At 46.9% G+C, this 12,367-nt stretch overlaps 3 protein-coding genes across 3 annotated transcripts; 2 read left to right on the top strand and 1 right to left on the bottom strand.

Moving 5' to 3' along the window:
• The first annotated feature begins 367 nt into the window (after positions 1-367).
• On the top strand, positions 368-814 carry LOC147496687 (uncharacterized). The gene has a single exon (XM_086562635.1). It carries the CDS (start codon positions 368-370, stop codon positions 812-814), a length of 447 nt encoding a protein of 148 aa, XP_086418761.1.
• Positions 815-2,246: 1,432 nt separating this feature from the next.
• LOC147496688 (uncharacterized) lies at positions 2,247-4,008 on the top strand. The gene is made up of 2 exons (XM_086562636.1): positions 2,247-2,831; positions 3,433-4,008. Exons 1-2 carry the CDS (start codon positions 2,247-2,249, stop codon positions 4,006-4,008), a joined length of 1,161 nt encoding a protein of 386 aa, XP_086418762.1.
• Positions 4,009-8,659: 4,651 nt separating this feature from the next.
• On the bottom strand, positions 8,660-11,758 carry LOC147496689 (putative receptor-like protein kinase At4g39110). The gene has a single exon (XM_086559622.1). It carries the CDS (start codon positions 11,628-11,630, stop codon positions 9,060-9,062), a length of 2,571 nt encoding a protein of 856 aa, XP_086415748.1. The 5' UTR covers positions 11,631-11,758; the 3' UTR covers positions 8,660-9,059.
• Between the last annotated feature and the right edge of the window lie 609 nt (positions 11,759-12,367).

Below are 12,367 nucleotides of genomic sequence, written 5' to 3' on the forward strand. Positions count from 1 at the left end.
GCATATCATCAGATATAGAACCATGATACGAATGAATGCTACACCCTTAAATGGCTAGTACAAAGGATGATAGGGAAGGGGTTACTGAAAGAGTTTACCAAAGAGAAGGGGAAAGAGGAGCAGACGCCAAACCAAGGGAGAATACTGGGTACCATAAATGTCATGTTCATTATGGAGATTTTGAACCACAATGCCCACAGAGCTAGGATAAGGCGGATGGCTAACATACAACAGGTTAACGAAGAGTCAGGGTACTCGCGGCCTGCACCATGGGCCTCGACGGGAAAAGGAAGCATAGTGTTTACTGACGCAGACTTGAAAATGGTCGACTCCCTCGCATGAGGATGCATTGGTAATCACAGTGGCAATGGGGAATTATATGGTGAAAAGTGTGTTAATCGATTGCGGCAGCACAGTGGATTTGTTGTTCATAGGGACGATGGAAGAGATGAAGATAGATAGGAGACAGTTGAGGCCTTCGCAGACAAATTTGTACGGGTTCAACGGAAGCATGATCGAGCCTCTAGGGGAGCTCCTGCTGCCAGTGACCACGAGACCAGTGACAGTGTTCTCTCGATTCAAGGTGGTGGATGCAAATTCACAGTACAATGCCATCCTTAGGAGGCGGTGGATTCACGAGATGAAGGCGGTACCATCCACGTATTACCAGGTGATCAGATTTCCTACCCCGACAGGGATGGATGAAGTTCACAGTGATCAAGTGATAGTGAGGAATAGTCATCAGGGAACAGTGAAGAGGCTGATCAGAGGGGATGAAGGGGAGGTCTCGAAACCTAGAAAGAGGCAGGCATAGCAATTACAGTGTGCCTCCGCAAGTAGAGGCAGAGACGTCGGCGGTACCGAAAATGCTAGACGAGATCGAGACAGTGAATGTGGGGACAGGGGAGGAGGAGAAGTTTACCTCATTGGGATCTAATTTGCCGAAAGAGTGGAAGAACAAATTGATACAGTTTCTCTCAGAGAATAAAGATGTCTTTGCTTGGACAATTGAGGAGATCACGGGGTTGGATCCCGAGTTCGCATGTCACCGGTTGCATATGAGGGAAGACGCTTAAACCCGGTGAGACAGAAAATGTGCGCGGCGTCAGGCCGAAGTATGCTGAGGGAATCCGCGAGGAGGTTGCAAGGTTAAAAGGAGCGGGCATAATACGGGATGTAGACTTCATGGATTGGTTATCCAACATCGTTGCGGTACCTAAAAAGAATGGAAAGGTGTGTATGTGCGTCGACTTTACGGATGTCAACTCTGAGTGTCCTAAAGACAGTTATCCAATGCCCCGAGTGGACGAGTTAATGGATTGAACGACGGGATTCAAGATTTTCTCTTTCATAGTCGCGTCGATGGGATATAACCAGGTCGCGATGTACGGACCGGACCAAGAAAAGACATCTTTCATAGTGGAGGGTGGTACCTATTGTTACACAAGAATGCCATTCGGTTTGAAGAACGCGGGGGCCACGTTCTAGCGACTGGGGGAGAAATTGTTTGAGAGCAAAATATGGAAGGGAATTGAGATATATATCGACGATATGGTGGAAAAGAGCATGTCAGAAGAGGAGTACTTAGAGGGACTAAGGGAAACGTTCAGCATATTGCGGGTGCACAATTTGAAGTTGAACCCAGAGAAATGCACGTTCGGGGTGACCAATGGGAAGTTTCTGGGTTACATTGTGACTCATCGGGGAATAGAAGCCAATCCCGAGCATATAAGAGCACTAGTAGAGATGTCGTCTCCTCAGAATGTTAAAGAAGTACAGAGGCTAGCAGGAAGGGTCACGACATTAAACCGTTTCATTTCTAAGTCATCTGACAAGTGTAGGCTGTTGTATCGACTATTGAGGAGGACGCCGGACTTTGTGTGGACAGCGGAATGCGAGGAAGCTTTTCAAGAACTAAAGATCTATTTGGGCAAGGCTCCTTTGCTATCGCGACCTGAACAAGGGGAGAGGCTATACTTATATTTGGGAGTTACAGAGTACGCGGTAAGTTCAGTTCTCGTCCAGGTGGTAGACAAGGTTGAAAAATTGGCGTATTTCCAGAGCAAAACCTTATTGGACACGGAGACCCAATACAGTAAGTTGGAGAAGTATGCCCTGGCACTGATATTCTCGGCATTGAAGTTGAAGCCTTACTTTGAGGCACATTCAGTAGTGGTGGTGACAAACCTACCCTCAAGCAAGAGCTGAAGACGGAGAAGTCTGGGAGAATGCTCAAATGGGTCGTGATGCTAAGTTCCTATGAAGTACAATATCATATAAGAACCACGAAAAAGGCACAGGCAGTAGCGGAGTTTTTGGCAGAGTTCCCCGCGAAAGACCCCACATGGGGAGAGGAGATGGTCATGGAGCCTGATCATGAGGGGAAGCCAAACAGGTTGGATCCCTGGGATAAAAGGAATGGGTGGAGAGTGTTCGCGGATGGCTCAGCAACAGATGCGTGCAGCAGAGTAGGCGTCTTGGTGGTTACTCTAGATAATGACCGGATTGAGTTGTCCATGAGGCTTGGGTTCGTGGCCACCAATAATGAGACAGAGTATGAGGCTGTGATAGCGGGATTGGGAATGGCAGAAGATTTGGGGGTGGATGAGTTAACGGTGTATTCGGATTCCAACTTAGTGGTATGTCAGGCAAACGGGGGATTTGTTGCTAGATGTGCTCGAATGGCCAAATACCTGGAGATTGTGCACTATAAAGCAGCCAAGTTCAAAAAAGTCAGATTCATACATTTGGTTCGCAGGGAGAATCGGCATGCGAATGCTTTGGCATATGTTGCAGCTCCAATGCCGGGGTCAAAGGAAAGAACCATAAGAGTAAGAACGGCATCGACGGCTTTGGGGGAGGATGGATGGACCCAATTAAACACTTCCTGTTAGGAGGGGAGGTGATGGATCAGAAAGAAAGAAGGAGGTTGGAACAAATTTCACGAAGAACCATAAGAGATGTATTGTAAGAACTTTGATGGACTCATACCGAGGTGCCCCGGGCGAGAAAGTATTAGCGAATTGCACGCGAAATCGGAAGCCATTGAGGGAAGAACAACTGCACACTGATTGTTGACACAAGGTTATTTCTGGCCTCACATGGAAAGGGACGCAATGGAGTTTGCCAAGAGGTGTGGGAAATGCCAGAGGTTTGCTTAGTTAATATTTGCACTAGCAAAGCCGCCGCATGTATCCATCGTGGGTCCATGTGGGCCATGGATATGGTCGCCGATGGTAAAGAGAAGATTCATGCTAGCCGCTACTAATTATTTTACCAAGTGGATAGAGGCCGTGGCTTTGCAGCAGGTAAAGGAGGAACAAGTGATTAAGTTTTTGTGGGAGAACATTATCTGCAGGTTTGGGTTACCACATTCTATTATTACGGACAATGGAACACAGTTCACGGGGTCGAAAGTGAGAGTTCTTGCAGGCTTATAACGTGAAACATGGATTTTTGGCTCCTTACAACCCAGAGGGTAATGGGCAGGCCAAATCGTCTAACAAAACTATCATGAACAATCGCAAGAGAAAATTAGAGGATCGGAAAGGAGCATGGGCCGATGAGCTGAGTCATGTGCTATGGGCTTACCGTACTACACCACGGACATCCACTAAAGAGACTCCTTTTTCATTGGCATATGGTATAGAGGCAGTGATCCCCTCAGAGATGGTGGCGTCCATGACACGCACGAAGGCGGTCGAATGGGGTTTGAACTGGGGCATACTGGCTAGAGATTTGAACTTGGCTGAGGAAAAGAGGGACACCACATGTATCAGGCTAGAAGAGTATCACAGAGACTTGCAAAGGCAGTACAACAAGCGGTTGAGGCCGCGGAAGTTTCAAGTGGGAGGTTTCGTGCTCCGAAGAGTGACTCCAAGCACCAAGAAAGTAAAGAATGGAAAACTTGGGCCAAAATGGGAAGGGCCCTACCAGGTGGAAGAAGTTAGAGATGCTGGCGCCTACAAACTATGGACCATGGAGGGAAAATTGATTGATAGACCGTGAAATGTAAGGATGTTGAAAAAGTTTTATGTTTGAATGTACTACCAGTCCGAGACAAGGGACTTGGCCTGTTTGCACATACATAATACAACGGCACTTGTGAGAAATAAGCATACTGAACTAACACAGACAAATCCAACGTAGGGGCAAGGGGTTGTCGACGACAAGCTCAACAGCCTCACAGTGGCAGCGGGGGGGATGAGCCCTTCGCGGACGGCATGTCCGAATCAAACTTAGGGGCAAAGAGATTTGCCCCCACATGCCCGTCGGCCTCAAAGAGACAGCGGGGGGGATGAGCCCTTCGCGACTACATGTCTAAATCAAACTCGGGGGCAAAGAGACTTGCCCCTAGCAGGCTCATCGGCCTCAGAGAGATAGCGGGGGATGAGCCCTTCGCGGACGGCATGTCCGAATCAAACTTAGGGGCAAAGAGATTTGGCCCCACCGGCCCGTCGGCCTTAGAGCGAGAGACAGCGGAGGGGAGGAGCCCTTCTCAGACATCATGTCTTAATCAAACTCAGGGGCAAGGCAAGTTGCCCCCCAGCAGATTCTGGGTTTAGGAGGTTTAGCCTACAGGACATGCAGGGCCAGGAAAGACTAATGGGGAAGCAAGAGAGAAAGGCAAAGGAAAACACCATCCATAATTGGTTAGGAAGAACAAGAGCAGAGAGGATAAAAGACATAACTTAAGCATAAAGGGGGAAGAAAACATCCATAGTATCAAGTTCACTTACAAAGATCACATATACAACACATCAAAAACTTCTTCTGTAGAGATAAGGGCTAGAGTTTAAACAGCATAAAGAGACAAATCATTTCTAGACGGAAGGCCAAAACATATTCAAAGGATGTCGGAGGGTGTTGCTAGAGAAAAGTCATTAACAGCAGGGGTGTCCGCGGTTGTGAGTATGGCTTCGGTACTAGCTTCCGCTACAACCTCCTCAGGGTGCTCCTCAGTTTCATTCATCCCCTCGTTTCCCGAAGCATCTTCAGCTTGATCCGCAGCCAGAGTGGGTGGGGGTTTTCGGAAAGAGGCGTCCTTCCTTGAGAAGCCGAGCGTGCTCCTCCTGTATCTTTTTGGCCACCCGCTTATCTGCTAGGGCCTTGTAATGGGCTTGAAGGGCGGCCATGTCCGCCGCATGCTGAGATGCGATGGCGGCAGAGCTTTCCTGATGTTGTTGGAGGAGGGTGGCACACTATTGACTTAGGCGGTCGTTGACGGTGTCCATATAGAAGGAGGTTCGGTCCTCAACTTATCTTGGGCCCGAAGTTTGGCTATATTTGCGGCCTCAAGCTCTAACTGAAGTCGAGCGCAGGTGGCTTTTAGGCCATCATGGCCGTGGCACTTCTTCTCTAGGGCCTCCACCTTGGTCCGGGCGCCGAAGAGACCGCGAATCATATACGAGATATCAAGACTCGCCTGAAAGGAAAAGAGACAGCGAATTAGAAAGGAAATGCGGGAGAAAGGGAATATGGGGTATAGTAAAGTACCTTCTCCTAGTTCGTATAGAATGAGGTTCGGTGCTGCTCGAAGGTCCCTCCTTCCTCATAGGCCATGTCTTTTGGCAGGTGGAAGCCATAGAAGATAGAGGAAGCTACTGCGGGATTCCCAAGAGCGGAGTCCGCGATAGTGACTTTGCGACTGCGCACATTAAAGGTCGGGGCGAACACGACAGAGGTGACATCACAGTCAGAGGGAAGGGTCATCTCTTTGCCTGGCCGATGGGTAGGCTCAACAAGAGCCTGCTAGTCAACGGCCTGGACAATAGGAGCCAATTCGTCAGACGCAGTGGTTCTTGGCCGCTTGCTTGGCGGCCCATCAGTGGGTGCAGCCACCACAGAAGGAGAGACCTCCATTACTTCATCTTCATCATCACTTTCAAACAACTTCATCTTGGAGAGATCCATGTCTGCAGAGGGAGATAGTGGATGAATGTATTGATCTTCCCAGGTGGCAATGGATTTGTAAGAGGGGAGAGGTTCTCCGCCGACTGAAGGGAGAGGGTCGATGTGTGCGTTCAAGGGCAATAGAGGAGGTAGAGGAGTCTCGGGGCAGAGCGGTGATGAGAAGGGGGTGGACGGGAACGCTTTTTGGGAGGAGGCGATGCCCTCAGTTTCTGTTCTTTAGGAGGGGGTGGACGATAAAAGAGGGCGGTAAAACTGGAGATATTGTGAAGCAGCGAAGACTCCAGCAGAGGGGTGCCAGTGGTTGGGTGAATGTTCAGACGATCAGCTTGTGCAGGACCAAGATCGCGGAGCCTATCGAAAATAGGACAGATAGCGGAGAGATCCATCACTTTCAAACAACTTCATCTTGGAGAGATCTATGTCTGCAGAGGGAGATAGCGGAGGAATGTATTGATCTTCCCAGGTGGCAATGGATTTGTAAGAGGGGAGAGGTTCTCCGCCGACTGAAGGGAGAGGGTCGATATGTGCGTGCAAGGGCAGTAGAGGAGGTAGAGGAGTCTCGGGGCAGAGCGGCGATGAGAAGGGGGTGGACGGGAACGCTTTTTGGGAGGAGGCAATGCCCTCGGTTTCAGTTCTTTAGGAGGGGGTGGACGATAAAAGGGCGCGGTAAAACTGGAGATATTGTGAAGCAGCGAAGACTCCAGCAGAGGGGTGCCAGTGGTTGGGTGAATGTTCAGACGATCAGCTTGTGCAGGACCAAGATCGCGGAGCCTATCGAAAATAGGACAGATAGTGCCAGCGTATATCCTCGATTTAGAATCGGGTCGCCAACCTGCAAGGAAATACAACCGGGAGAATGTTAGTTTGCGGAGTCAAGGCCGAAAGAGACAGAGTCAGCAACGAAACTCACCACTAGATTGGAAAACGAGATGATTAAGTGTCAGCCCGGTGGGAAGGTCAACGGGCAAGAAATTCCCTGAAACATATAGCGGATAGTGGTGCCACTGTTTATCAGACATGGTGATGCGGAGTAGGAAAGATTTCTTTTAGGGACAGATATAAAAGGATTGGTACACCACGCCAACATCCTTGGTACTTTTCTTTATGAAATATTGAGAGACAATGTCACGGCTTGTTAGTTTGGGATCACCAGTTCTGTTGTAGTAGTTCGCGGCATACATTACTCTCCAAAAATTGTTGGTGCCTTGGCAGGGAGGGATATTGAATTGATTACACACCTCCGCATCCAGTAAGGTGAGGGGGGGCTACAGTCCGGCCACAATATGACCTACTGACACTACTAGGAACACAGGCCGCGGTGGAACTAAGTGGGGGTAATGGGTGGTCGAGGGCACGTGCTCTATCAGAATGTCAGCTGGAATTCCGTAGGCAGCCCTAATTGCACCCAAATTAGGTCTACGATATCTGGATGGTGGCGGCAATGGGAGGAGGAATCGGCCAGAGGTGGACGGGGCTGCCGTAGCTGCCACGGGAGGTGGAGAGGCCACCTCAATAGACCGAAAGGAGGAAGAGTCGGCGGAATGAGAGGGGGAAGGGTTCTCGGAGGCCGTCGCCGACATTGAGGGAAAGATGAATAGTTTGAAGAAAGAAGAAGATACTAACAGTTGCAATGTAAAGAGAGGGAAGAAGATAATGCAATCAATAAGATAAGGAGAACAAGGACAAAGAGAAACGAACCTAAACCGGAGCCCAAAGGTGATGAAATCGGACCGGAGCAAACGCCAAGGGGTGGAGGATTCAAGTGAGTGAAGAGGAAAAAGGTTTTGGAGATGGAGAGAGGTATAGTGGGAGAGGAACTGAAGGAAGAAAATGAGGGAGAAGAGAGGAGCATGAGTTTAAATAGTGCGGGGCAAAAACCGTAATTACCCAGGTGCAGAAACCAAGGGGACGGCAGAGGAACCAATAGGAGATCGACACGTGGAGGTTCAGAACCCGAGGGGGTGCGGAAACGGCTCGCGTGATGAGTGTCTTGTAGCGCACACAAATACCAATGAAGGGTCAAAAGATATATCCAGATAAAAAAGGAAAGCAAGTTCTCGTCCTCGGGCCTCTTAGTAAAGGTCGCGGAATTGAGAAGGGGCATCTGTAGTGGTGGGTTCACGACATCAAGGGTCAAAGGTCAAGGGGGGCCGATGCAAGCCGGAATAGTAGGAATCGGGGAGTAGCAGATCCCTTTGAAGGGAGGCCCGAAGCGAGATAATCAGAAGACGCGGGAGCATAATAGCATACCGCGGAATGTAAATGTACAGTGGTAACCCTACACGTGGGAAGCAGAGGAGCGATGGATGGGAGGGCAAGTGGACGGCTGTGATGTGAGAGAGGGAGTATAAAAAGAACAATGATAGAGAGAGAAAGAGGCTTTTTTCATTCCAAAGGAGGCGAGACTGAGAGTGAGGAAAGGGAGTTGCATGTAACAGTGTTTGAGTCACAACACCCAAAAAAAAAACTCACACTCAAACTCCTCTTTCTCCGCCCTCTCATCATCTTTTCCAAAATGAAAACGGTTTAGGCGATCTTTCATCTCTTCCTCAGCGTAATTCAAAAGAAACTTGTCAATTTGATCAAGCCAAACTAGTTTCTTAGGCTAATATCTCTAGTTTGTACACAACAGATGAAGTACTGATCCATGACAGAAAAAACAGAAAAACCTTTCTTATTTTCATAAAAACTTGTCCCTACAACGACTAATCTGCTTGTTATCAAAATCTGTACTTCCACAAAGACATTAAGAAAAACTCAACATCATACATAACCCTTTCTTTCCTTGTACGCATGACATATATATACTATTAATACAGGCACCTTTACATCCACATTCAATCAACAAATACTCTTCTTAGTACAAACTATACATATAGCAATAGGTAATTTACCTGAACACCTAAATAACAAATAGCCCGAGAGAGAGTGAACAGGGGACTTATGACCACCTCACATAGTTATAAAGACTTTAAGAAAGTGACAGCCGAAAGAAGAGATGGGGAGAAGCTAGAAGCAGTAGTATTCGCTATTCAGACATCTCAAAGTGAACAATATTCGACCCACAAGAAACATAACTTTGAAATGAACCCAAAAGGAAGTAGAAATCCAATTTGTAATCCAATAATGCAATCAACATCAGTTGGTTACCGTCCACTGAGCTCAGAAAGACGAGCAAACACTTCAGTTCCAGAGTGCTCAGGAACAGCATGAACTTCAGCTGGAGCTTGAGTGGGTGATGCGGGACTAGAATCATCATTGGAGGACGCAGGATGGACAGAAGTTGCGGTTGCAGACGTAACTACAGCACGTTGGTCATCCTCCTCTTTCTTTCCCTCTGAAGATGCTTCTTGCAACTGTAGTGCATATTCCAAATTCCACAACACATCTCCCATGGAAGGCCTATCAACTCCATATTCAGCCAAGCATTTCTCAGCGCACTCTGCGAATTTCTTCATGGATTCAGGATTGATATGACCTACAAGCTCAGGGTCTACAATCTTTTCAAGCAAGCCCTTCCGCTTCCACTGCATTGCCCATTCTGCCAAGTTCACTTGCTCTCTTGGGAGTGCTGGATCAAGGGCTGGCCTAGCACACAGCACTTCTAGCAAGACCACGCCAAAAGAATAGACATCCGACTTGTCTGTTAACTGTTGCCTCCTGAAGTACTCTGGGTCAAGGTAACCAAAGCTACCCTTCACTGCGGTACTAACATGAGTTTGATCCATCGTTGGTGCGTTCTTTGATAATCCAAAATCAGACATCTTTGCTACAAAATTCTCATCTAACAATATATTGGTGGTCTTAACATCACGGTGTATAATGCCTTGTGCTGCGCCAGTGTGGAGATAGTGTAGCCCACGAGCCGAACCAATGGCAATCTCGAGCCTTTGCTTCCACGGCAACGATGCTTTGAGGTGCTTCCCGTACAGATGATCTCGCAAGGGTCCATTTGACATGTACTCATATACAAGAATCATTTCCGAGTTCTCATCGCAGTAACCAATCAAAGACACCAGATGACGGTGTCGTAGCTTGGATAACATCTGGATTTCAGTTTGGAATTCGTTAATACCTTGTTCGGATTGTGGATTCCCACGCTTAACTGCAACCTTGGTTCCATCATCAAGGTCACCAATATATACATTTCCGAACCCTCCAACACCTATCACCGCGTTCTGATCAAAGTTGTTTGTTGCATCTTGCAATTCTGCAAATGAAAAATATCGACCCATTCCCATTGATGATGAGTAATAATTGAACCCACTCTTGTGAGACCCCAGTGAGTTCTTGCTACTCATGAAAGTTGAATGGCCAGCATGAAGAGGTAACAACCAAGAAGAAAAGCTGTTCCTCTTCTCCCAATCTTGAGGTCTCTTGTACCACTTCACCACCACAGAACCTAGACCAACAAAAGCTCCAAACATCATGGCAAACCCAACAGCTGCAACACCGTGCTTCAAAGTTTCAGCTGACTTGGGCATTTCAACACCAAAATTTCCACTCAAACTCAGTTTGGTATTATTCATCTTGATGATTTCTAAACCATTAAGTATGGCATTCATGGGAACGTCATCTCCGTTTATCGGACCAATCTTAATAATAAGCTCTTCGACCTGATCCTTGACAACAAAATCCTTGTAATAAGGACTAGCCAACAAACCATTTGAGACAGCACTTAAGTCCAAACTTGAGATTGCCATTTTGCCATTGATAAACACATTGAAGAGAAGACGACCTACAGATGCTTTGCTCACAATATCACAAAAATGCAGCCTTACCAAGTGATTATGTAAAGATTCAGTTGGAAAGGTCCAACTGACGTTAAACTTTTGCTGGTTAACACGTGCATCAGCCATTTGAACAGCTGAAGCATAGACCCAGTTAGGAGCAATCAATGGTGACACATTTACTGGGTACTTGATAATATTAGGAGATACAGCAACAGCTTTTGCTGAACCTTTTGGCTTCAGGTATTCATGATCAGATGTCCATGTTCTTCCAAGTGTGTCATTTGATGGGGTCAAGAGCGGGCCACCGACATTGAGACGATAAACTGTTTCGTAGGCCTGCATGGAGAGACCTGTGTATTCACTCAGATCATCTAATGACGTTCCCACATCAGATATCAATGTTGGTGGAGCTGATACAACTTCAATGGCATTGATGAAAGCCGTAGCATTGTTCTTTGGACAGAACTTGATCGATAAAGAATTGGTTGTAAGGTTTAAAAGATACTCCTTCTTGATCCATGTAGTAGAATTTGTGATTTGAAAATTATGCAGGAGTTTGACATAATCTGTTTCTATGTCGAAGGTAGAAGTTGTGAGATCATATTGAGCGTTCTTGATTGGAAAGAAATGGAGACGTACCCAATACCATCCCGGGCTTGATATTGGGAAGGTGTATTTCCCAAATCCTTTTATCACTAGGGCGCTTTGATAAAGAGGTGATGGAACATCAGCTGATGGGATTGACACATTGAAGTTTTCTTTTGTCATGAGTGTCACACCTTTATATTCCGAAACAGGCTTAAAAACTCTTCCGTCACTGGGAATAGGAGCAGACGCAGCAGGGGACCCACAATCGATAAGGAAGTTGGCCTCAGGAATATATGGTCCCACCGGCAATGTTTGAGCATTGGTTATGGTGGTGGCGACGACGGTAAAAATACAAAAAAGAAGCACGCGACCATTGATGGACCAAACATTCATCATGGGGGGCCTTTGAGTTGCTTGTTCTTCAGACCCCCCCCAAAGTATGAAGAGGGAAGAAAAGAATAAAGGTTCTCAAAATGCATTTTGATAAGATTAACCAGTCCTTGTTGGATCTCTCATATTTCCCTAATAACTCGGTTCTTTTCATTTTGTTATTTGCTAAATATTAATCAATGGACACTAATGCCATTTGGTTTGCTTGAGTTTTCATTCTAATAAACATAGGAAAATGATGAAAAAGGAAAGGGTATTTAGGGGTATGAATGGAGAATCAACCGTTGGAAAGAAATGCTCCAACAGCCCCAGAGAAATTAATGGCTCATGCTGATTTGCCAAGTTTGGCATTATTTTCATATTATTGATATCAAAGAAGCATTGAATGGTCAGAAACCAGCTGGTTGAAGCAGTCAATGGGCTGGAATGTTAATGCTGGCATCTTCTGGACCAGAAGGACGAAAACACTTCCACATTAAAGTGAGTTTTGTTATGGAACGCCAAAAACAATGTTAACTATGCTATTAGAATTGTTCTAAAACTCAATTGAGTGTTGGAGTTATCCCTCACATGAGGAGAAAAGGAGTTCAGCTTGGGTGGAGAAGCTTGAGCGCGCACGCGCTCAGATTAGTCTTGCTCAAGGCGCAACCCGCGCCCATGCCATGGATAACCTCCAGTGTTTTTAGGGCGTGCGTGCTCGACTTTGGCCTTACCAAAGTCGCGCCCGCACCCATGCCTATTTT

Source organism: Coptis chinensis, chromosome 5 (genome assembly GCF_015680905.1).
Source record: "Coptis chinensis isolate HL-2020 chromosome 5, ASM1568090v1, whole genome shotgun sequence".
Lineage (NCBI taxonomy): Eukaryota > Viridiplantae > Streptophyta > Magnoliopsida > Ranunculales > Ranunculaceae > Coptis > Coptis chinensis.

Excerpts from the sequence above, each read along its gene's own strand:
- LOC147496687 (XM_086562635.1), top strand. The coding sequence starts at position 368 with ATGGGGAATTATATGGTGAAAAGTGTGTTAATCGATTGCGGCAGCACA.
- LOC147496688 (XM_086562636.1), top strand. The coding sequence starts at position 2,247 with ATGCTAAGTTCCTATGAAGTACAATATCATATAAGAACCACGAAAAAG. Across the intron at positions 2,832-3,432 it reads CAAAGGAAAGAACCATAAGA|GCTTATAACGTGAAACATGG; the intron begins GTAAGAACGGCA and ends GAGTTCTTGCAG.
- LOC147496689 (XM_086559622.1), bottom strand. The coding sequence starts at position 11,630 with ATGATGAATGTTTGGTCCATCAATGGTCGCGTGCTTCTTTTTTGTATT.